General features: G+C 52.5%; 1 protein-coding gene across 15 annotated transcripts in view; it reads right to left on the bottom strand.

Moving 5' to 3' along the window:
* Positions 1-24,251, bottom strand: part of MAST3 (microtubule associated serine/threonine kinase 3) — a 50,241-nt gene extending 25,990 nt beyond the window's left edge. For 4 of the 15 annotated variants that reach the window (XM_006057936.4, XM_044948326.2, XM_025293844.3 and 1 more), the window contains exons 1-3: positions 24,114-24,251; positions 23,463-23,601; positions 9,362-9,393 (exon numbers count right to left, since the gene is read on the bottom strand). In XM_006057936.4, the coding sequence (XP_006057998.1) occupies positions 9,362-9,393; positions 23,463-23,570 (140 nt within the window). In that variant the 5' untranslated portion in view covers positions 23,571-23,601; positions 24,114-24,251. Of the gene's footprint in view, positions 1-39; positions 4,332-6,089; positions 6,180-6,455; positions 7,930-9,361; positions 9,394-15,521; positions 15,648-23,462; positions 23,602-24,113 lie in introns of those variants that run through there. The other 11 variants (XM_025293841.3, XM_025293845.3, XM_044948325.2 and 8 more) reach the window with 4 other exon arrangements.
* Between the last annotated feature and the right edge of the window lie 6 nt (positions 24,252-24,257).

The raw sequence follows: 24,257 nt of genomic DNA, 5'->3' as shown, positions 1-24,257 counted from the left end.
CCGCCGCGCCACTCGGTAGGTCCGCGCGAAGCCCCCTACCTCTTGGAGCGCTGCAGCAACGCGCCCTTGGCCAGGCGGCTCCGGTGGCCGGGCGCCGCCACCGCCGTCCAGTAGCTGGGGTCGGACATGCTTCTTCCCTTTGTGCCGCCGCCGCCGCTAGAGGCCCGAGAGGCACGGGGGCGCAACCAGCGGCGGCGGGGCGCGAACCTTCACCGTGGAATCTGCTCCCGGAGCCCCACGGTGAGGGGCGGGGGGCGCGCCGCGGGGCTGGGGGTATAGGGAGAGGAGGAAGCGCGCGCCCGGGAGCGAGGCCGGGAACCCCGCCCAGGACCGCGCGGGGGCGGGGCCTGGCCTGGCTGGGAGGGGTGAGCGACTCGGAAGCAAGGCCGGCGGACTCGCGTGCAGGCGAGTGGGCGTGGTGTTGCCATGGCCGCGGGCGGAGGGGCGGGACGTTGCCAGGGCCGCGGGCGGAGGGGCGGGACATTGCCGGGGTTGCAGGCGGCAGGGGCGGGGCGTTGGCGGTACCTGGATGCAGGGCCTTGGAACTTGGCTCTCTTCTAGCAAAATGTAAATACGACAGCTTCTCCCTCTACCCATTCCCTAGGCATTAAGCCCTTCGGGAGGGAGTGTGGCACTCAGACCCATCCAGTGGCCTGGTTCAGCTCGTGCTACCACGCCCACGCTAGCTTTACTCCTTGGAATGCCTTTCCTGTCTGGCAAAATCCAGTGTCCCCCTCGTCCAGGAAGACTTCTCTTTTGTCTGTCCAACTCTGTCTTCCCCTGGCTTGGGATTCTTTGTCCCAGCATCTTCCAATAGTGGACGTGTTTAGCAAACTGAGTCAGAGCACCTGATATCCTCTTCTTGTCTGTATGACAGGAAAGGCCATCAGCCTGGCTACTATCGGGAATCAGACACCTGATTTAACTTCTCAAGCCTCAGTATTCTCAACTGTAAAATGGGAGGAATACGGGGCTGACACGAAGATTACTCTGTGTCTCCAAGAGTGCTTGGTAAACATTTGATAAATGTTAGCATTAGGTGAACTTCCAGGCCTGTTTACAGGCCCCATCTACACATGTCTGTTTGTGAAAATGCAATAAAAGAGCTGACTCATTGGAAAAGACCCTGATGCTGGGAAAGACTGAAAGCCAAAGGAGAAGGGGGCAGCAGAGGATACCATCACCAACTCAATTGGACATGAATTTGAGCAAACTCTGGGAGACAGTGGAGGACAGAGGAGCCTGGTAGCCTACAGTCCATGAGGTCCCAAAGAGTCGGGTAGGACTTAGCGACTGAATAACAATGAAATCAGAGGCACAGAAAGTGCCTGGTACAGAGCTGGGGCACAGATCACCTTCATTATGTAATGTGTCACACAGTAGACTGCGAGTTAATGCTTCCTCCTTTCATGACAGCCCCCCAGGAAATCAGGGACTGTGTCACTCTGAAGGTGAACCCTCCACAGGCCATACAACACTTTGGGAACTAGCCCAGGCAGGACTGACCTGGAGCCTGACCCCACACAGGAGAAAACCGAGGCATACAGAGGGCGTTGCTGCCTGGTACATAGCCCTATAGCCCTAACCCTGAGCATCCATCGTGCCACTGATTTTGCTTCTCAAGTCTCTCTCAGACTCCCCACCTTGCTCCCTCCAAGCCTGATGTCACCTTCAGGTGGCCCAGATATTGCTGAGTGTCTCCCCAGGCCCTCCAGACTGAGGCTCAAACAACACATACCTAGCCACTCGTTCACTCAAAAAAACACCCTTTGTACTGGACACGGGGGATGCAGGACACAAATAATCCCTGCAGCCAGGGTCCCCAGTCTGGGACTGAGGAGGCAGAGAGGAGACAGGAAACAGTTACGTGAACCAGTTAATTTCTGAAGTCAAGGAAGGCAAAGAAGAGGGGCAACACTGGCAAAAGACAACTTTAGCCTCTTTGAAGTGACACTGCAGCCAGCCACACACTGAGAAGGCAGAGGGGCCAGCCATGGAGAAAAAGCATCTCAGGCAGAGAGCACAGCTCATGCAAAGGCCCTGAGGCAGGGCTGAGAGGAAGACACCAGCAAGACTCTCCATACAGGCCTTGTGGGCTGCAGGGAGGATGGCAGTTTTACTGCAGGGGCAATAGGGAGCCATGGAGGATGTGTGTGCAGAGGAAGGGTGTGATCCGGACTATTGTAAAACAGCCTCCCTCATGTTTGCCATGGGGAACAGGAGCTGTTGGGGCAGGAGTGGAAGGCGGCAGGAGGCTAGTGAGGAGCTGTAACAGGGCCTGGGAGGGGGATACTGAGGGTTGGACCAGGGTGGGGCCATAGAATGAAGTGGGTAAATTCTGGATGTATTCTGAGGCTAAAGAAGAGGTGCTGTTAAGGGGTCAGATGAAGAGATGAGGATAAGAGAGGTCACCCAGGATCCTCAGGTATTTAGCCAGAGCCACGCACAGGAAACAGAGCCTCCTGCCTGGGAGGAATTCGGGGTCCCATAGGTCTAGGAACCCAAGTGGGGATGAAGTCATAGTCTCATGCACCATACACTAACACGCTGTATCCACAAGCTCCCCTCCTCCACCACCACCACATGTACCAGGAACACTTCTGCACACACAGTTAGGAAAGGAGCTGCCCATCATTCCCAGCCTGCACTGCCTGCCTGCCTCCCATTACGCCCACGGCGCTGGCATCCCCAGCAGCTGCTTCTCCCACGCCCATCTGGCTTCAGTTTCCTCCTCTGCAGACCAGGCCACAGCTGGCAATCCAAGGGACCCATGGCCATGGCAAAGACCTCCTATGAAAGACTGGCTGAGCCAGTAATCTCCAGCACCAGCCCACTGCCCACCAGATCAAGGTCCTCCCCTGCTCACACACCCTCCATGGCTCCTCATTTTACAGCAAATCCGCACTCCTGGGTTAATCCCTTTCCTAGAGCTCAGATCCTAGCTTTCTGTCTAGGGCTTTGCCTCTCTCTGCCTGTGCCAGTAACTGTGTAAACAGGAAAGCCCTTGGTGGACATACAGACGCCCATTCCTCACCCCACATCGGTCGGATGATCACAGCCCCTTCCACCTGCCTATGAGCTGTCCACACCCCTCCAAGCTCCATTCCTTGTGGGGTTCCCAGTACCCTCAGTAGAAAATCCAAAATCTTCCTGTCCTTGGTATCTAAGGCCAGAGGGAACCCTCCTCTGACAACGCTGTTCCTGCTTGGAACAGCCTCTTTGTTGTCCCCTTGGCCATATGGACCCAACTCAAGACCTTCTCTTTAATCTGCTCCCTGCACCCCAACACGGGTGGGGCCCTCCCAGCCACTTGCTATTTGTGCCCCAAGCATTAACTGAGCACCTGCTGTCTACCAGGCTGTGCCTGAGGCTATAGGATGACCAGGACAGATGAAGTCAGGCCCTCAAGGGACTCCCAAACCTTTGGGTGAAAAAAAAACAACCCAATAATCACACAAGAAAACATAGAGGGACTTCCCTGGTGGTCCAGTGGTTGAGAATCTGCCATCTAATGTAGGGGACACGGGTTCGATCCCTGGTTGGGGAACTGGGATCCCACATGTTGCGGGGCAATTGACCCCGCCCCAACTACTGAGCTTACATCCTGAGCCCGAGTACCACAGCTAGAGATAAATCTGTGCACTGCAATGAAAGATCCCGCATACGTCGACCAGGAGCCTGAGTGCTGTAACTAAGGCCCGCCACGTCACACTCATGGGGGGGTCAGGATGTACAACATGAATGTAAGTGGGGCTTGGGGCCCTTATGGGGGGGCAGGGGCGGGGAGGGTTGGTCAGGAAAGGCTTCCTATCTGAGAGCTTGACAGAGACTTGACAGATGAATAAAAGAGTAAATAGAGAAAATGGAGCTCTAAGCAGGGGGGCAGGCAGCAAATGCAAAGGCCCTGAGGCTGGACCAGCTTATACTCTGGCAGTCCAGGAAGCCACATGAGTTCAGGTGAGCTCCGGAGAGAGAGATGGATGGGCGGGGGTGGAGGGGTGCATCGCTGTGTCCACCTAACACTATCCTATTTACACAGTTACTGGCACACCGTGGGCTGGACCCACAGGGCTTTGGAGGCTGAGGGGACAAGTGTGGGCGTATTCCTAAAGTGCTCAGAGCAGAGGAGACCAGGACCCAGTTCTTTGCCTGGCCCAAGGCAATGCGGCTCTGCTGCCCCCCGGTGGCCAGAAAGGGGACCGGCAGACTGAGCTTGGGCCCCAAGCTCTCTGCCTCCATTTCCTCCTGGTAAAACTGGCTTATCTGCTTTCCACAGGTCCCTCCCGTCATCCGGTCCTCACCTGGGGTTGAGGTCAAAGACTCAAGAGTCAGATCTGGCCTGATACTCTCTCCCAAGGTGCCCCTGGACAACACACTCAGAGGTCCTAAGCTGTAATCGCCTCCTCTGCTAAACAGGGGGCGACACCATCTCTGCCTTCCACTGAGGCACCCCAGCCTGGTCCAGACCACACCATCTCCTACCTGGATGTTGCCCTAGCCACTTTTCTGACTCCATCACCTCCATTCCTATCTCCTGTCCCCAGCCACCCTTTCTCTCCCCAAGGTGGCCACAGAGGCTTTAACATCTTGGTTCTGAGACTTCCCTAGTGGTCTAGTTGCTAAGACTGTGTGCTTCTACTGCAGGGCGTGTGGGTTAGATCCCTGGTTGGGGAACTAAGATCCCACATAGTGCGGGGAGCGTGGTCATAAATAAATAAATAATAAAATAAAAAGTCTTGGTCCTGCCTCAGAACCTCTGCATGTTCACGTCTCTCTTTTTGGCACCCTCCTTCCCCTAGCTCTGCTCAGGCCTTGGCTCAGACACCATATTCAGAGGTCTCCCCCTGAATGCGTCTTGTTAGCCCATCCCCTTGTTCATTGCCTGCTGCCTGAGAACTGACTGAGAGCCCCAAGAAGAAGAAACTATGCACCTCTGGTTCACAGATATGCCCTTAGCACCTGGCACACAGTAGGTGCCCAGCACCTTGTGTGGGCTCCAAGGTGCTCTCTCTTCTCTCCATTAAAGGCCCAGGGAAAGAGTCCGAGCAGTCCATTCATATTAAGGTGTAAATAGTTGATAGGCCATCAAATTCTAGACATCACTCACCTGTACATCTGTCACCTCCCTAAATTTTGCCCACGCTGTGCGAGGAGCCCATTATAACCTTGATGTTCTTTCCTGTACAGGAGCAAGAGCCTGAGACACCCACTTCTCCAGTTACAATCAGTTCAGTCAGTTCAGTCACTCAGTCGTGTCCGACTCTTTGCGACCCCATGAATCGCAGCACGCCAGGCCTCCCTGTCCATCACCAACTCCCGGAGTTCACTCAAACTCACGTCCATTGAGTCGGTGATGCCAGTTACAGAGGGTAGTTCAAACCCTTAACAGACTCTGATGGCAAAGCTGGTCCGGACACTTAGCCCCCAGACATACTGAACCAGGAGAGCTGATGTCTCCTATTTGAACCTCAGTTTCCTCTGCTCGGAAATGGGATCAGAAAGGGCGCTTCCCTCCCAAGGGTATGGAGGGGAAAAGAAGGCATTTGGTAGAGACCTGGTGCTCAGTCAAGCTGGTTCTTTTCTCCCTATACCACTCTGCCTGGTTCAGTTCAGTGCCAGGGCTCCAATGGTGGACTCTCAGCCTTAGGGGTGAGTGAGTGAATGAGTGAGTGAGTGTGTGTGTGTGTGTGTGTGTGTGTGTGTGTTTGTGTACATTCAGAGGGAGGAGTTTTCAGGCCAGCTTCAGCTGGGTCACAGCCCAGGAGGCCAGGCCAATTCATCAAGGCCCTGAACTGGCTGGGAACCCAGCACCTGTCTCAAGGAAGTCCTTGGGCAACAGTTCAAGTTCTGGCCTCCCCCTGGCCATCTGCCAGAAGGGGGACCCGCTGGCTCTGACTGAATATGGAATTTTCCCATCATGGTCCTAGTGTGGATCACAGTGTCATTTTATGGAGGGGTAAACGGAGGCCCAGAGAGTCCAAGTCACCAGCCCACAGTACCTTGGGGGAGGGAGCTGGATCTGGGCGGCTTCCAAGTCTCTGGGGTGCCAGGGCAATGTCCGTGGCCCGCCCGCGTGCACGGTCACTTACCTCCAGGGGTGCAGGCCCAGCGAGGGGCTGCAGGGGCTGCAGGGGCTGCTGGGACTCAGCAAGGACGGGCTCTGGCTGCTTGGAGACAGACTGCAAAGAAAGAGGCCGGGGACGGTGAACCTGCCAACAGCCCCTGCGTGTGGCTGGAGACGGACCAGGGCGTGGTTCCCTTAGGGAGAAGGGGCCTGAGGCTGGGGATACTGGGTCTACTGTAGGCCACGAGGGCGGGGCCAGATCGATAAGCCGGGAGGGCTCCCCGGAGGCGGTGGTGCGATTCGGGGCGACTTGAACAGAGACACGGAGGAAGGGTGGTTGTCATCCTGTCCCTCTTCCCCTCCCTCTCCCCTTCCAGGGTCAAGCACTCACTCGAGGGTCAGCGCCGGGATGTGCAGCTTGTCCCTGCGGGACTTCATGCCGAGGCCGCGTCTATGCGACCGCGACCGAGTACTGACGCCCCCTTCGTGGCCGCCCTGATCGTGTCGCAATCGGACGGACAGACACAGGACGCCAGGACAGCACGCCAGGACAGCACGCCTAGCAGGCGAGGCGGACGCGGAGTGGGGGCTGGGCTGCGGGGGGGCGGGGGGGGCGGGCTCTCTCCGCCCAGGGGCGGGGCTCCGAGCCCTGCACCTACGCGCAGGCCCAGCCTAGCAGGAAAGATCGGATTGCGGGAGGCAGGAGGCACCGGTGCCACCTTCTCCCAGGAAGGGCCGGCGAGGGTGCCGGGCTTCGAGTCACTGAGCTGCACAGTCGGAAAGAAAGGCGGTCACTGCCCTCTCAACCAGTTTCATTGCTCCATCAACTGGCCCCGCCCCTTCCCGGAGGAGACCCGGCGCTCGCCGAGCCCCGCCCTCGGGGGGGGGGGGCTGTCTCTTGACCCGGGATTGAGCGTGCCCCGCCCCTATCCTCCCACTGGCCACCGCCGCAGGGGCTCAGCCCCACGTCCCTAGCCACCCGCAGCCGGTGTCAGCATCTCCCCGCACACCGGAGGCCCCGACCACGCCTCCGGGCCTTTGCTTCCCTGGGTTCCCTCTGCCAGGACCATCATCGCCCTCATTCATATCCGAATTCAGCCCCACCAGCCTCCCTAATACAAGTGGACCTCCGGCGCTCCGAGCCCCAGCCTCCCTCCTGCACAGCCCAGACTCCCGAAAGCCTGGGGTTGTCTGTGTCTGGCCGCAGCCCCCTAGAAATCCTGGTTAGAACGAGTCAGGCACACCGCAGGTGGCTAAGAGTAGACCGCCTTCAGGGAGTGTTTGTCCTGGTCCTACGCAGCGGTCCCGGACTTCGCCCTCTGCAGTTTGGACTGATTCACCGCCCACCACCCGCCCCCATCCTGGGCAAAGGCTGGGGACAGTGCCGGCCTTCCGGACGGCGTCCATTCCCCGCCCCTACCGGGGCCCGCAGGTCCCTCCCCACCTGCTGCACTACCCTCCGTCCAACAAGAGAGGATCTGGACTTGGGGGCTACTCTGACACCAGCCCCACCACCAGACTTAAAACTCTCATCCAGCCCCCAGGATCTACCCCTTTCCCTCTCTCTCCACTCCTGTCTCCATGCTGTTTCTCCAATACTAAGCAGGTTTGCATCTCAGGACCTTCGACCATGCCATTCTCTCTACCTGGAATGCTGTTCCCCCTACCCTTTCCCCTGGCCTCTCTCCCTCCTCTTCCATATCTAGTCTCAAATGTCACTTCCTCTAAAGCCACCCCCCAGCCCACTCTGTGTGCCTCTAATCTCTCCCCTGTATAACATCACTTCCCAGGTGGCGCAGTGGTAAAGTATCCGCCTGCCAATACAAGAGACCAAGAGACAACGGGTTCAATCGCTGGGTCAGGAAGATCCCCTGGAGTAGGAAATGGCAACCCGCTCCAGTATTCTTGCCTGAAAAATCCCATGGACAGAGGAAGCTGGGAGGCTACAGTTCATGGGGTTGCAAAGAATCAGACATGACTGAGAGCGCGCGCGCATGCGCATACACACACACACACACACACACACACACACACACACACACAGTGCTATAGAACATCACTTCATTATTTTGTCCAAGAGAGTGCAAGCTGCATGACAGGGTCCAGCATTGACTTCTCACCCTGTCGCCTGTGCCTGGAACAGAACCTAGTACACAGTAGATACTCAAAAGAAGTTTGCTGAGGGAGTGATTTCACTGAGGCGCAAGGGAATTCCCACCCTTAACTCAGGCCAACACAGCTTCCAAGCCTCCAAAGAGGGAGTGTTTGCCATCACACTGCCCCAGACCACCAGCACAAGGCAAACTCCTCCCCTTCCTGGACTTTGGTTTTCCCACCAATGCTGCCAAGTGTGCTAAGTGGCTTCACTCATATCCAACTCTTTGTGACCCCATGGACTGTAGCCCACCAGGCTCTCTGACCATGGGATTTCCCAGGCAAGAATACTGGAGTGGGTAGCCATTCTCTTAGCCATCTTCCTGACCCAGGGATCAATCCTGCGTCTCCTATATTGTAGGCAGTCTCCTGCATTGCATGCGAATTCTTTACCAACTGAGCTACCAGGGTAGCTCACACATAAACCTGTGTAAACCTGGGCGCTTCCCAGGTGGCTCAGTGATAAAGAATCTGCCTGCCAATGCAAGACACACAAGAGATGCAGATTCAGTCCCTGGGTCAGGAAGATCCCCTGGAGGAGGGCATGGCAACTCACCCCAGTATTCTTGCCTGAGAAACCCTATGGACAGAGGAACCTGGTGGACTACTGTCCAGGTGGTCACAAAGAGTAGAACATAACTTGGCGACTAAACAACATCAACAAACCAGTGAAGACACTTAACAAATCTTCTTTGAGTTTGAGGGATCTCACAATGCCAACCACCAGGAACATTAATGTGACCCTGAATTGTATGATTTTCCACCGATGTTCCCTGAAATAGAATGAGCTTTCTGTCATGGGAGGCATGCAAGCCGATTCCAGGACACCAAATTGGAATTCTATAGTCTGGACCCTGGATGCCACCCTTTCAAGGTGGGTGCTTTTGAGCCAGTGATGCAACTCTTATGCACTTCAGGTTCCCATCTGCAAAATGGCATGATTTGTACCTCACCTCCCAGCCTGTGGTGAGGTGCCTGTGAAGCACTTTGCAAACACCAGGGGGAAAAGGGGGCAGGGCAGGATCAAGGTGAGAAGCTTTGTAGTAATTATTAAATAAATTCACAATTCAGATGCTGCCGCTGAAATATCTGTGCCCAGAACCATAGGGCTCCACCCAGCCAACTGGCCCCAGGTGAACTCACCCACGTCCCCGGCGTGGTAGGCTCAGCTCCTTCTGAAAAGAAAACAGGAGTCATTCCCATGGAGACAAACCCCTCACCTCCCTAGCCTTCCACTCACCTCATCTCCCAGTTGGCCCCTTGTTCACCCTGTTCCAACCAATGCCTCTTTTCTGCTTACCCCATACACTGAACTCAGCCCTGCCTCAGGGCCTTTGCACCAGCTGTATCCTCTGTCAGGACCACTTTCCCTCCCTTTGGTGCTAGTTAATTGAAGTTCATCCCTCAGTTCTCAGCTCAAACATCCTTCCCTCCAGGAAGCCCTCTCAGACTCCTTACATTAAAAATAACTTCATTATTTAAAATAAATTAGTTGATTTAAAAAGAACTCTATCAGTAGTGGCTAAATATTAATACTAATATTCTATTGAGGAAAGTAGACTGAGAGCGAAGAACCGATGCTTTCAAATTGTGGTGCTGGAAAAGACTCTTGAGAGTCTCTTGGACTTCAAGGAGATCAAATCAGTCAGTCCTAAAGGAAATCAACCTGTGAATATTCATTGGTAGGATTGATGCTGAAGCTGAAGCTCCAATACTTTGGCCACCTGATGCGAAGAGCTGGCTCATTGGAAAAGACACTGATGCTGGGAAAGACTGAGGGCAAGAGAAGAGAGTGGCAGAGGATGAGATGATTAGATAGCATCACTGACTCAATGGACATGAATTTAAGCAAACTCTGGGGGATAGTGAAGGACAGGGAAGCCTAGTGTGTTGCAGCCCATGGGATCGCAAAGAGTCAGACACAACTTAGAAACTGAACAACAACAATTGAGGAAAGGGAGATTCCTGCATCATCCTTACCCTGTGCCCTCCCAGATCTGAAAGCTATTTCTGCTCACCCTCTGCAAAATTCAGGCAGGTTTGGGTCCTGGTCATCAATGGGGTCTGGGGGCACAAACCCTATTGAAGATGCAGAGCTCAGCAAGCTGATCTGCACCAATCCTGGGTGTCCTTACCATATACAAGAAATCCCTATGCTTGGGGTCCACTGTGATCCCAGAGTCCACCCTCAAATGTGGTTTGCCCAAGAGGACTTTTTAATTCTCAAAAGGCTGTGTAGCCTAAGTTTAGACTCAGACCTGGGTCCAGATCTATTATCTCTTCTTTCCTGTCCGTGGGACCCTGGGCCAAGTGGTTGGTACCCCCTGTGCTTTGGTTTCCCCACGTGTAATGTGGAGATAATGTAAAACAGGGTCTGGGGTAAAAATGATCAGAAATTATTACCGTCGTGTGTTGTTGTTGTGTTATTTTTGAACTTAGCAAGGGCCTTCGCAGACTATCGCAATACTCGCTAAATTTTACTCACATTCACTGAGGCTCTACTACGTACCAGGAGCAGAGGCCTTTTTACAGGCAGCGTGACTGAGGCGCGGAGGGCAGCAGCTGCCCACATCTCTTGACTAAGGTAGGGTCGGGAATCCAGGTCTCTGGACACCACACACAAACACACACGCTGGGGCGGTAGCGTCGAGGATGCACAACTATTTTTATCTCGGTGGGTTCAGGGCTGCCCACATCTAGAGTTGGGCGTTCGTCATGGCAACAATGACGTCATCAGCCCCCGCTGCCAATTGGAGGGGGCCGGAAGCTGCTGGGCGCGAGATGACAGGGCTGGGAAAGGTTGACAGGGTCTCCAGGCAGAAGAGGAAATGGATCTGCAGGGGTGGGGCGAAGCCCCGAGGCTGGACCCCAACTACCTTGAGCTCAGAAAATCAAGTCAGAGCCCTTCAAGATGGGAGGAGGCTCACTTGCCAACCTGAGGTCTCCTTGTTTGCTTGAATACCTCTGGGGATGGAGAGCTCAGTATCGTGTAGGGCAAAGGGTGCCAGACCCACCACCATTAGGGGCTCCCCTAATTGGCCCCCTCCAATTGTTGTGAGTTCTTATGCCAGCTTCCTCCTTCCCCTACTAACCCACAAAACAGTGAGGAGCTGGGATCTGAGCTCAGGGGTTTTTGCTGTGCCCACACGTGTACACACACACACACACACATACCCTCCATCCCAGCCAATTCCTTCTAAAACCCTGACAGTCCTTGGTTCCCAGTCTGGCTCCCCAATCTGGGCTGTATGATCTCCTCCAAACAACTTCATCCCTCTGAGTCTCAGTTTCCTTGTTTGGAAATGGTCCAGTTACATGGGGCCCTGAAGGAGTCAAGCAGCAGGCTCAGGGCCTGATGCTGGGGAAGGCTTTGATAAAAAGAAGCCAAGACACTTGTTTTGTGAGGTTGATAAATCACAATTAATCTACACATTTTAATTTACTTCCAAAATACAAAAAGGTGAAAAGTGGCAAAGAGAAATGAGGGAAGGTCAGTAGCCCCCTGCATAGGCTCAGTGGAACACTGGGCCCACATGGAACTCTCCCGGAACCACCCCCGGACCCTCTGCTCCCTGAACCATCTGCTTCTGCCTTCAGCCTCCTCTTTGCCAGCTGTTCCTCAGGGAGTGGTTCTCGCCTAGAAAGGGGGTGGAGGTGTGTATGTGTTGCAGGTCCAACCCCCTGGAACCGCCCTTTAAAGATAATATTTATGGTATCCGCTTCTGGGCTGGGTGATGCTGCCTCTTCACCAGAAGCCTCAGCTCCACCTGGAGGAATCCCCAGTCTGAAGGAGACAGGGGAAGGCATGGACACCCCCATACTGGAGGCACCAGCAAGGACCCAGAGGAAGAGAAGGGGCTGGAGGGAGTGGGGAGACAAAAGACTTCCTGGAGGGGTCTTCAAGTTGGACCAGCAGGCTAATGGGAGACAGTAGGGTGGAGGTGGGACTCAGCCCAGTGGGACCAAGTCTCACGGGGAGATGGCAGCTGGAGCAGAGAGAGAGAGACCAGTAGGGACCACATGGCACCAGCCAGAGGACTTCCTGGAGGAGGAGAATAGTTGGAACTGGGCCATGAGAATGCCAGATGGTCCTTCCAGGGAGCTTCCCCAGCAGCAACAAGAGACAAAGTCCAGACACAGACTGGCCAATTTCTCTGTCCTTGCATGCTCTGTTTGGGGATCTGGTGTTATAAAATTCTGTCATTTGTGAAGCAAAGGGCCAAATGGGAAATGAAAATAATGATAGAATAATAGTGGTAGTAATCCTAGTAATAACAGCTTATGTTAACTGGCGCCGACAATCGCTACACAGAAGGCTGAGCTTAACCCAAACCAGGAAGAGCCAGTCTCCTCTTCCCTTTACCCACAGCCAAGGCAAACTGGTGGCCCATGGGCCAAGCCAGGTCTTATTTATGACCTCCTAGTATTCAGTCAGGCTTCCCTGGTGGCTTAGCAATGAAGAATCTGCCCACCAATGCAGGAGACAAAGGCTTGATCCCTTGGTGGGGAAGATCCCCTGGAGAAGGAAAAAGCAACCCACTCCAGTATTCTTGCCTGGGAAATCTCACGGACAGAGGAGCCTGTTGGGCTACAGTCCATGGACTTGCAAAGAGCTGGACACACTTATCAACTAAACAACAACAAAACCACTCAACCAACAGCATACCCTGCATGGCCACAGTCAGATTGGCCAGGACACCTCCATGTATTGTCTGGACTGCTCAATCAGCTCATGACTTTCTCAAACTTTTATGAATTGACTCCTTGACCTGTGGCAAAGATTAGCCTCCAGGATAAATGATTGACTTGACTGACTCTGATCAGCAGGCTGCCCCCTGATTGGGGGTGGGGGGTGGCTCTCAGGGCTCCAATTAAAGGAATGTGTGACTGATCCCCCAAATCTAAGCCCTCAACATCTTTGCACTCTCAAGTGCCAGACCAGTTAGAATTTCAATTCTGACTTCCCGGCTGTTACTTTCCCTCTCTGAGCCTCAGTTTCCCCCTCTGATAAATAAAGCTAATAGTCCCCTGGGCTGTTGGAAACTTAAATACATGCTTAGCATTCAGCATTTGTAGGTGCCGCATAATGTGAGCAGTTATTTACACTCCTATTGTTATTTTAAAAAATATTTTCATTGCATCTCCTACTTGGTCCTTTACTGTAGATGCTTTCCTTGTTTCTGGCTCTTTTTTAGACCCGCACCTGCTCCAGAGGAGTCTTTCAAAGCTCTCAGATCTGACATGACCTCCCCTGCTCCAGCACCTTCCACAGCTCCTAATCACCCTAGGGAGAAAGTCTAACCTCTTCAAAATCAGCGCTAGAAGCCCTGGAAGTAGATGAATCCATTTCACGTGCCCAGTTCCAGTGCTAAGAAATGGCTTCTGGTTGCCCCATAAACACATATGTTTGCATACCTCTGAGCATTTCCATGTGCTGTTCCCCCTGCTCAGGTTGCCCTCACTCACCTGGGCAATCCCTACTCGTCCCTCCACCTCCTTGGATGGAGTCCTGCCAATGTGGGGTTGGTCTGGAGGGAGAGCCAGGTCTGTGTGGGTTCAGATCCTGACTCTGATACCCACCAGGACACCTGGACAGAGCCTATGAGTCTATGAGCCTTAGTTTCCCCATTTGTAACGTGGGATTCGTCCTCAGGGAATGCGTACCTCCTCCCCATGGAACAGGCCCCCACTTTCTGACGTCAGTTGCACCCCCATTCGCCTACCCAAAGGCAGTTTCTCTATTTTAAGAGGCTGCAGGCGGGGCTCAAATCTATCTGGGGCTCTGGGCGGGGCCTGGTTCCCCAGTGCTCACTAGTCCAGCTGCACCCCTTAGTCTATGCTCAGGGCCCCCCCACTCTTGCCTTTGGCAATGACCCCTGCCCTTCTCCTGCCCCTCCTTCCCCATGCCATCAGGGTCTCTGCCTTGCAGCTCTACCCACACCCTCCCTGTTCCCCAACCCAAATCCAGGTGACCGCAGCCCCTTCACCTTCAGACAAGTTCACAGTCTGGCAGCCAGTTTCAAAGCCTGCCTTTCCCCATTCTCCTCAGCTTCAGTGCCCATTTCCCCACCCTTGTCCTTTCTGGCTTCTCTCAGCCTCATTCATTCCCCCAAAACCAACCCCCTGCCCTGCCACCAGGGGCTGCCTTCTCTGTCCCAAAGCCACTGGCAACCATCAGTTCAGGTACCTTCTCCAGGGGCGCCTGCGGGTGCCCCATGGCACCTGACCCCTCGGCGGGGTCACAGCTGCTCAGGCACTCATTTCCCCCAATAAGCTGGGAGATCCAGGAGGGCAGTTCCAGGGGTGAACACCCCTTACCACCACCACTGCCTCTTCAATAAATGTTTGTTGGGTAAATGATGAATCCCGGTTTCCCCACTTGCAACTCGTGGCTTCTACATGTGTGGTCTAAGCTCCAGGGAAAGGGCTAGATTGTCTAAATTCCCATTGAACAGACGGGGAAACTGAGGTCCAGAGAGATCAAAGGAGTTGCCGCCTGAGGTCACCCACATCGGAAGGTCAGCCTCTGCTAGTTGTGATGTCTTTTTTCTTATCTCTTCGTGGCGCAGCCTCCGCAACACAAACCCGAGGCCAGGGGTCAGAAAAGGAGGGCCCTTATAGTGAATGGGGAAACTGAAGTCCGGAGACGCAAGAGTGCCTCCCACCGCCCCTGCCCCCACACCCCAGGCCACACAGCCAGTTGACAGTGGCTGGTGCACCAGAGAGCTGGTTAAGGGTGGGCAAATTACATGCCGCTGGGGGACCTCGGGATTGTGACTTTCTTAGACTGGAGGCTCAATTTCCTTGTCTGATTGATGAAAGGGCTGCCTGACAGCCCCAGCCTCCCCATCTTGCCTTATGGGTGAGCTGAGACAGGGGTGCGATGGCGCTGCGAAGGCACGAAGCACGTATTAATACACATTAATTAATATTACTATATCCCTAGTAAAAAGATTAATACAACATATCACTAGTAAAAGGATTAACACCAACGACATGAACATACGATGGAGCGCTCAAAGGCTGTCGTTGCTCGTATTATTAGAGCTCCTGCTGGAGAGAGCGAAACCCTCAGCCCCTTTCCCCCAAGGAGCCTCAGTTTCTCCATATGGTAAATGGGCATACCCTCTTCTCACCTAGCGAAAAGCACTTTGAGATGTGAGTGCACAAGCGGGAGCCCCCGGAGCGCGCCCCTCCCTCTGCCTCGGCTTTCCCCCTGGTCCGTCCAAGTCCGGATCCCGCACCCCGCACCCAGGCAGGTTCACTCCACCAGCGATCTCTGCCCGCTCGCACGGGGCCTCACCTGGAGCCCACGGCGCCGCAGGAGGCTCGGCTCGTCCATTGCCCGCTAGTCCGCACTGCCGGCCGGCTCCCAGCCCGGCCTCGGCCAGCCAGGCCCCGCCACCCTGCGCCATTGGCCAAGCTGGTCAGCTGACGAGGCCTGACCCCGCCCCTCTCCCCGAGCTGGTTGCGAAAGGCCCGCCCCTTTCGGGAGAGCCTGCCCCGCCCTTCCAGGCCCCGCCCCGCCCCTAGAAGTAAACACTTCTCGATACATCTTCCTAGAAGAGAGAATTATCCCCATTTTGCAAACGAGGAAACTGAGGCTCAGGATCCATGTGCCTGGGGCACACAACAAGGGTGAGGTGGGTGGGGTATTCACTGCTGTGCAAAATTTAACAAGGACTCTCTCACACACACAAAAATCCTTAAGATACACAACATTTTAAAAACAATAGTGTAAAGAATCAAAGCTAACGCAAAAATGCGTGATGAACTAGACAGCAACATTTTAAATACAGGATCAGACTCTGCCCTTGCACGACCTCGACTGCTTGCCTCACTCCAATCCTGGCCCTTGTCCCAATAAAACTTTATTTAGAAGAATAAGCAACCACCTTAGTTGTCAGTTTCTTTTTTGATGATGACTGCCTTTGCTGAGTGTCAACTGAGCACCCAACTAAATGCTTCATGAGGACCTCCCCTCAAAGGTATCTGATGGTAATTGTTCAACCTGAGTTTGTAGAAGGGAAAGGGAGGCTGGAAAAAGCCTGAAGTCCCAAGGTGGCATCTGCATTCTCTCTTTCCCTGGAACTCCCACTGTCTCTGCAGCCGCAGGTTCCTTCTTTTACCCTAATGTTCCACCTGACATGACTGTACATTCTCAGGTTGGAGGTGACCTGGCTAATCATCTGTGCGGTACTGTAAGATCCCACCAAGTTATGGTAGCCAGACTGAGCACATAGAAATATAGGTGGTTGTTGTTGTTTAGTCGCTAAGTTGTGTCCAACAATTTGCAACCCTATGGACTATAGTCCGCCAGGCTCCTCTGTCCATGGAATTTCCCAGACAAGAATACTCAAGTGGGTTCCCATTTTGTTCTCCAGCGGATCTTCCTGACACAGGGATCAAACCCATGTCTCCTGCATTGCCAGGTGGATTCTTTACCACTGAGCCACCAGGGAAGCCTGTTAAAAAAAAAAATACAGGACTCCAAGGCAAAATTTGCTTTTCTCATACATGTGTTGAAATTGGCATGTAATTTGCCTACCCTAAAGTCTACCTTTTTAAAGCGTATAATTCTGTGGTTTTTAGACATATTCACAGAGTTGTGCAATCAGCACCACTATCTAACTCCGCAACACTTTCATCAACCCCAAAAGAACCCCTATACTAGTGACCTGTCACCTCCTACTCTCCCTCCCCTCAGCCCCTGGTAAATACCAATCTGCTTTCTGTCTCTGTGAATTTGCCTTTCTGGACATTTCACACAAATAGACTCGCACAACGTGTGGTCTCTTGTGTCTGACGTCTTTCACTCGGCACAGTGTTGTCAAGATTCATTCACATTGCAGCAAATGCTGCTCCTTTCCTTTTTAGGGATGAATAATATTCTATTGCATGGAGAGTGTTTTGTTTATTCATCTATCCATTAATGGATATTTGAGTTATTCTACATTTTGCTTCTTGTGAAGAGTGCTGCTGTGAACATTCATGTATTACCTGTATTACAAGCTTTTGTGTGGACATGAATATGCTTTCAGTTCTCTTGGGAATATACCTAGGAGTGGAATTCCTGGGTCCTATAGTCGCTTGCGCTTCCAAGGTGCTGCTAGTGGTAAGGAACCTGCCTGCCAATGCAGGAGATGGAAGAGCCGCAGGTTCGATCCCTGAGTCAGGAAGATCCCCTGGAGGAGGGCATGGCAACCCACTCCAGTATTCTTGCTTGGAGAATCCCATGGACAGAGGAGCCTTGTGGGCTACAGTCCACAGAGTCACGAGTCAGGCACAATTAAAGGGACTTAGCACGCATGCGTGGTAACCCTGCTTTTAAATATTTAAAAAAAACTACCAAACTGTTTTCCAAAGCACTCACTGTTAGGGGTTGATTTGTGTTCTCCCCACATTTGTAAGTTGAAATACTCATCCCCCAGTACCTCTGAATGTACTTGGAGAAAAGGCCTTTGAAGAAGTAATTAAAGTAAAATGAGTTCATATGGGTGGATCCTAATCCAATATGGCTGATATTTTAATAAGAAGAGGAGTTATGGGCTTCCCTGGGGGCTCAGATAGTCAAGAAAAGGAGATTAGTATACAAATATGTATGAGGGAAGACTATGTGAAGACAGGAGGGAAAGATGCCATTTTCAAGCTGTGGAGAGAGATCCTGGAAGAAATCAAATCTGCCAACACCTTGGTCTTAAACTTCTAGCCTCTAGAACTATAAGGAAGAAAATTTCTGTAGTTGAAATCATTCAGACTATGATACTTTGTTATGGCAGTTCTACCAAACTCATACAGACCCCTAGTTACATTTCATTTCAGATAAACAATGAATACTTTTTCAGTATATTACTCTCCACAATAATTGGGATGTAAGTATGCAAAAAGCCCTCTATTATTTATCTGATTCCCTGATAACTCAGTTGATAAAGAGTCTGCCTGCAATGTGGGAGACCTGGGTTTGATCCCTGGGTTAGGAAGATACCCTAGAGAAGAGAAAGGCTACCCACTCCAGTATTCTGGCTTAGAGAATTCCATGGACTGTATAGTTCATGGGGTCCCAAAGAGTTGGATGTGACTTTCTCTTTTCACTTTCATTTATCTGAGATTCCAATTTAACTGGGGGGGGGGGGGGAGGCGGGTCACGTATTTTATCTGACAACCCTACACTAAATCGGCTTCAGTTGGAGCTTGCATACACCCAGGTAATCGTGAACTCATGCCCTAAAATAGCCAACTTTCTGTCTCTGGCTACTGCTGCTGCTAAGTCACTTCAGTCATGTCCGATTCTGTGCGACCCCAGAGACGGCAGCCCACCAGGCTCCCCCATCCCTGGGATTCTCCAGGCAAAAACATTGGAGTGGGTTGCCATTTCCTTCTCCACTGCATGAAAGTGAAGAGTGAAAGTGAAGTCGCTCAGTTGTGTCCAACCCCTAGCGAGCCCATGGACTGCAGCATACCAGGCTCCTCCGTCCATGGGATTTGCCAGGCAAGAGTACTGGAGTGGGCTGTCTCTGGCTAGTTCTGCCTAAAAGTTCTATTGTAGTCCAGGCTGGGGTGGACATGTGACCTAGAGTCTTGCATCCAGCCACTGTGATTGGCTCAAGATGGAGATGTGACTCAAATTCAGCCAATCAGTATGTTTCCTGGGACCTTGGCCGGAATCCAGAGGTGGAGAGGTTCCATGTGTGAAAGGTTGCTGCGAGCTGCACGTTACACCAGGTTTCGTGACCTCCGGAGGAGAGGATTTCGATCCGGGTTCAGAGATGAGGCTTGACTACTTGAAGCTTTTTGTGTAGCCAAGTTTTATTAAAGTATAATAAAGATAGGGAAAACTTCTGACACAGACATCAGAAGTGGACAGAAAGAGTGCCCCATTGATAGTTTTTAGCAAGGTGTTTTATGTCTGTTGCTGCTGCTGCTGCTAAATTGCTTCAGTTGTGTCCAACTCTGTGCGACCCCATAGACAGCAGCCCACCAGGCTCCCCTGTCCTTGGGATTCTCCAGGCAAGAACACTGGAGTGGGTTGCCATTTCCTTCTCCAATGCATGAAAGTGAAAAGTGAAAGTGAAGTCGCTCAGTCCTGTCCGACTCTGTGCGACCCCATGGACTGCAGCCTACCAGGCTTCTCCGTCCATGGGATTTTCCAGGCAAGAGTACTGGAGTGGGGTGCCATTGCCTTCTCCGTTTATGTCTGTTAGAAAACTGTTAATCAGATAAGAGAGACACCTCAAGGCTGAGGGAGTTTCACCAGGCCCCTCTCCAACAACATGTATTTTCAAAATAGGATGACATGAGGTGTGCCATCCCCTGGCCATAAAACAATTGCCAGGAAAACTGGCTTGTTGAGCCATTATCAGCCCAAGATTTGAGAAGAGTAAAAAAAGTTAGTCTTAGGCAGATAAAGAAAGGCAGATTCCAAAACAAATACATAGTTTCATTAACATAGCTTAAGAAAAACATCTCTGTAAGAAAAAGGCATTGGTGAGGTCAAGGCAGAACCAGGTGTCATCAACACATAGTTAAAAGAAGCCTCTTTTAATTTTGTGTAGAGAAGGAAGACAATGTCTGCCACTTAAAGTTTATTTCCTCCTGCCGCTTGGGGACCTCTGGCCTTCCTCCTCCCTGTTACTCTCATGTACCAGAGGTGGTTGGGTGGACAGATGAGGAGCTAGTAGAGGGGAAGCCACCAGAGAGGTTTCAATGTCCTTGATCCCTCTGAAGAACTCCTTCCCAAAACTCCTTCCCGAAAGACCACTTCAACGGGCAACAGGCAGCATTTGTTAACTGACAAACTGATGGACTGACTGAATGCAATTTTCCCACAGTGAACACCTATTCTTCAAAATCTACTTCAAATTCTCTTTGAGAAACATCAGAGATCATTTATTGAATGGAAATAAATGGTTTTTTTTTTCCTTGCAATCTTCTACATATTCATCAAAACCCTCCTCAAATGTCTCCATGAGGGGCATCAGGGAGTGAATAATGTGTATGCAAATGGGCATCCCTGGTAGTTCAGATGGTAAAGAGTCTGCCTGCAATGCAGGAGACCCAGATTTGATCCCTGGGTTAGGAAGATCCCCTGGAGAAGAGCATGACTACCCACTCCAGTGGGTATCCCACTCCATGGGATTTTCTTGCCTGGAAAATCCCATGGACGGAGGAGCCTGGGGGGCTACAGCCCATGGGGGTGCAAAGAGTCAGACATGACTGAGCAACCAACACACACACTTTGTATGTATTCTTTAAAAAAAAAAAAAAAATGAATGAGGGACTTCCCTGGGGGTTCCAGTGGCTAGGACTCCATGCTCCCAATGCAGGGTGGCTGGATTTGATCCTTGGTCAGGGAGCTAGGTCTCACATGCAGCTAGGAGTTCACACGCTACGACTGAAAAAAGACCCCACATGCCGCTACTTCGCGGTGGCGCTACTGGTGAAGAACCTGCCTGCCAACAAAGGAGACGCAAGAGATGCGGCTTTGATCCCTGCGTCAGGAAGATTCCCTGTAGGAGGAAATGGCAACCCACTCCAGGATTCTTGCCTGGAGAATCTCACGGACAGAGGAGCCTGGTGGTATGCAGTCCATAGAGTCGTAAAGAGTCAGACACGACTGAAGCGACTTGGCATACACATACATGCGTCTACTAAGACCCATCGCGTGCTGGGCTTAGTCACTCAGTCGCGTCCGACTCTGCAACCCCAGGGATTGCAGCCCGCCAGGCTCCTCTGTCCACGGGATTCTTGAGGCAAGAATCCTGGAGTGGGCTGCCATTTCCTGCTCCAGGGGATCTTCCGGACCCAGGGATCGAACCCACGTGTCTTACGTCTCCTGCATCGTCAGGCAGGTTCTTTACCACTAGTGACATCTGTGTCTGCTAAGTAGCTCTTTGTGACACTGTAGACTGTAGTCTGCCAGGGGGAAGCCCACTAAGACCCAGCACAGCCAAATAAATTAAATAAATGTTTTTTAAAAATTGAATAAATATTGACCTACCGCATTATATCAGTATATAATATACATATATAATATAATATATATTAGTTCAATATTTCTATACCTTACAAAATGGTCACCACTATGTATCCTTTAAAACATCCTCAAATGATCCTCTGGAGAGGATCAGAAAGTCCTGGCTAAGTGAATGAAAAATGCTCTTATTGGTGAAAAAATGTTCTTATTAATAAATGTGTTTGTTAAATGGGTTAATGGATCGTTTCCTTGCCAACTCCTACTCATCCCTCAAGATCCTCCTTAGATACCCCTCAAGGGCATCAGATCTCTTGACCACATGGAGGGCAGCTCAGTTCTTCTCAGGCTAAAGGTCACTACCCACCCTCCCCACAGAAGACGGAAGCTGAGGGGGTGGGGAAGTTCTGTGGTTCCTCCTGTTACCATTTCCTGGGCAGGGGGGGCCTATGACCCTATCCTTCCTGCCTCTCCTCAGTTTGTGGGGCATCTGAAAGTGGGACGGCGCTGGGGACGTATCTCAGTTGTGCTTCTGGGACAGCTGGGAGGGCTTCCTGAAGTAGGTGGCAGGCAGGCCAAGAGAGGTGGGCGTACAAAGTTTTGACACGGGGAAGGTGGGCTGCAGTGAACCTCAGGGTGAGCCTCCAACTGTGACCTCAATAAGGGTAGAAACAACACCTCATACGTGGCTGGAATCCTGCTCATACTGCTGCCGCAGTTCCTTGGGGAAAAGCCCAGCCCTTCAGCTCAGCAGTCAAGGGTCTGGTCCACTCTGCCATCTTCATCTCTCACATGGAGCCCCAGACCTGCCAGTTCATCTTGGTGTTCCCCAAAGCACATCCCCCAGACTTTTGCCTCTCCTTTGACCTCTGTTGGGAATGCCCTTTAGCTCTACAAAGCCAGTTTAAGACTTCCCCTCTCTGGGCAGCCCTCTCTGTTCCCCCTCAGAGCCCCCCAACCTCTACCCCTCCCTGCAGCTAGCCCCTAACCCCCAAGGAGCTGGGAGCATCTGTGTCTAGCTCTGCTCCACCCCCTTGATGTTTTTTCAGTGGCTGCTCTAACTTCGGGGGAATGGGAAAGAGGTGTGATAAGAGCAGAGGTCACTGAGAGCCCCCAAAGAATGACAAATCGTACTGGCTGTCTGGTGGGCAGCAACCCTTGTTTATCCTTGGGCTCAGTTGGGCAGTCATGTCTGACTCTTCGTGATCCCATGGACTGCAGCCCATCAGGCTCCTCCATCCATGGGATTTTCCAGGCAAGAATATTGGAGTGGGTAGCCACTTCCTTCTCCAGGGCATCTTCCTGACCCAGGGATGGAACCCGCGTCTCTTGTGTCTCCTGTATTGCAGGCGGATTCTTTACCACTGAGCCCCTGGGGAAGCCCTGTTTATCCTCACTCTAGCCCATTTGCAGATGAGGAAGCTGAAGCTTGGGAGGCCTGACTTTCCTGGGTATAGGAGGTAGCCCTAGGGCATGAGCCTTGCTCATGGAAGCTCAGCCCCACTGTGTGGGGGGCTCTGCCTCAGGGTTTGCATCTATGTCTTTACCTCTAGCTGGAGCCCTGGGTAGGCTGAGTGTCTCTGGACTCAGTCTTTCCATCTGTGAAATGGGGCGCCTGGGGTAAGAGTCTCAGGATCATTGAGAGGGGGCCCATTGATTTACCCCATCTCCAGTGGTCTCTTCCATCTTTACATTTCTCTCTGTGTGTGTCTCTCATTTCTCTCTTTCTGTCTCTGCCCCTCCCCCAGACCTCACAGCTACTCCACCCCTGGCCTGGCCTGGGCCCTGCTGCCAGTGAAGGCTGTTCTGTACAGGATCACAGGGTCCCCGTCCCCACTGTGCCAGGCCTGGAACACTGCCTCTTTGTTCCAATGGCTCTGACTTCATGGCCTGCTGGGCGCCTGACCCTGGCCGGCCCAGCTGCCTCTCGGAACTGGCTCTCAGAAAAAGTGCTTCCTCCCAGCCACCCCGGGCCTCAGTTTCCCCAGATGCTTTTCCCCAGGAGACACCGTTATCCTGTTTTTTGTCCACCTGGGTTCTGAGAACAGCTTTTTTTTTTTTTAAGGTGAAAATCACACAACATATAATGAACTATGTTAATATATACAATTCAGTGGCACTGAGAACATTCACTGAACTGTACAATGATCACCTCTATTTAGTTCCAAAGCATTTCCAGCATCCCCAAAGGCAATCCCATCCCCGTGAACAGTCACTCCTCATCCCCTCCCCAGCCCCTGGCAATCATTCTACCTTCTGTCTCTGTGGATTTACCTGTTCTGGACGTTTTGTATATACAGAATCGTACAACATGTGGGCTGCTGGGTCTGACTTTTTCCGCTCAGGATGTTGCTTGGGGGTGCTATCCACTTTTTGTAACATGAATCAGCTCTTCTCTGTGGACATTTTGGACCTTTGTTGACAGTGGGGAGAGAAGATCAGAAACTGAGACAACGCCCCCTCACCCCTGTCCCCAGCCTCCCCGTCTCTGGCTGAGAAACCGATACAGAGAAAAGACTAAGTTGAATCTAAAGGACACAAGGAAATTCTTCAGACACAGGACCCAGGGTGCCCTGAGGTTTGAGTTTGGGAAACAATGAGGTGGACATTTTGGGGGGGTGGTCCAGCCTATAGAATGCACTTCATAACAATTTGTCAGAAGAGTGAACTCTGACATCCAAAGGCCCCTGGCCTCTCATTGAGCTCCTGGATCTCAGAAGTGGGCCAGAGAGGCCTGGCTGCTGCTGCCAAGTCGCTTCAGTCGTGTCCGACTGTGCGACCCCAGAGACGGGAACCCACCAGGCTCCCCCGTCCCTGGGATTCTCCAGGCATGAACACTGGAGGGGGCTGCCATTGCCCTCTCTCAGAGAGGGCTGGAGACCTAGCCAAGTACACAGAGCCCCAGGCCACCCACAGGGCTCTCACCTGGTGTCCTGCTCCCGTCTGGAGCCAGCAGAGAAGACCCCAGACCCTCAGGGGGTATAGCTCAGGGTCTAGGGCTCAGGTGGGTTTGTGGCCTAGATGAGGCCACCACCCCCAAGCTGACTTCCTGGGTTTCTCTTTCACTTT

The sequence above is a fragment of the Bubalus bubalis genome, chromosome 9 (assembly GCF_019923935.1).
Source record: "Bubalus bubalis isolate 160015118507 breed Murrah chromosome 9, NDDB_SH_1, whole genome shotgun sequence".
Classification (NCBI taxonomy): Eukaryota; Metazoa; Chordata; class Mammalia; order Artiodactyla; family Bovidae; genus Bubalus; species Bubalus bubalis.
The sequence above is the reverse complement of the archived record's forward strand: the minus strand, read 5'-3'. Positions and strand labels throughout refer to the sequence as shown.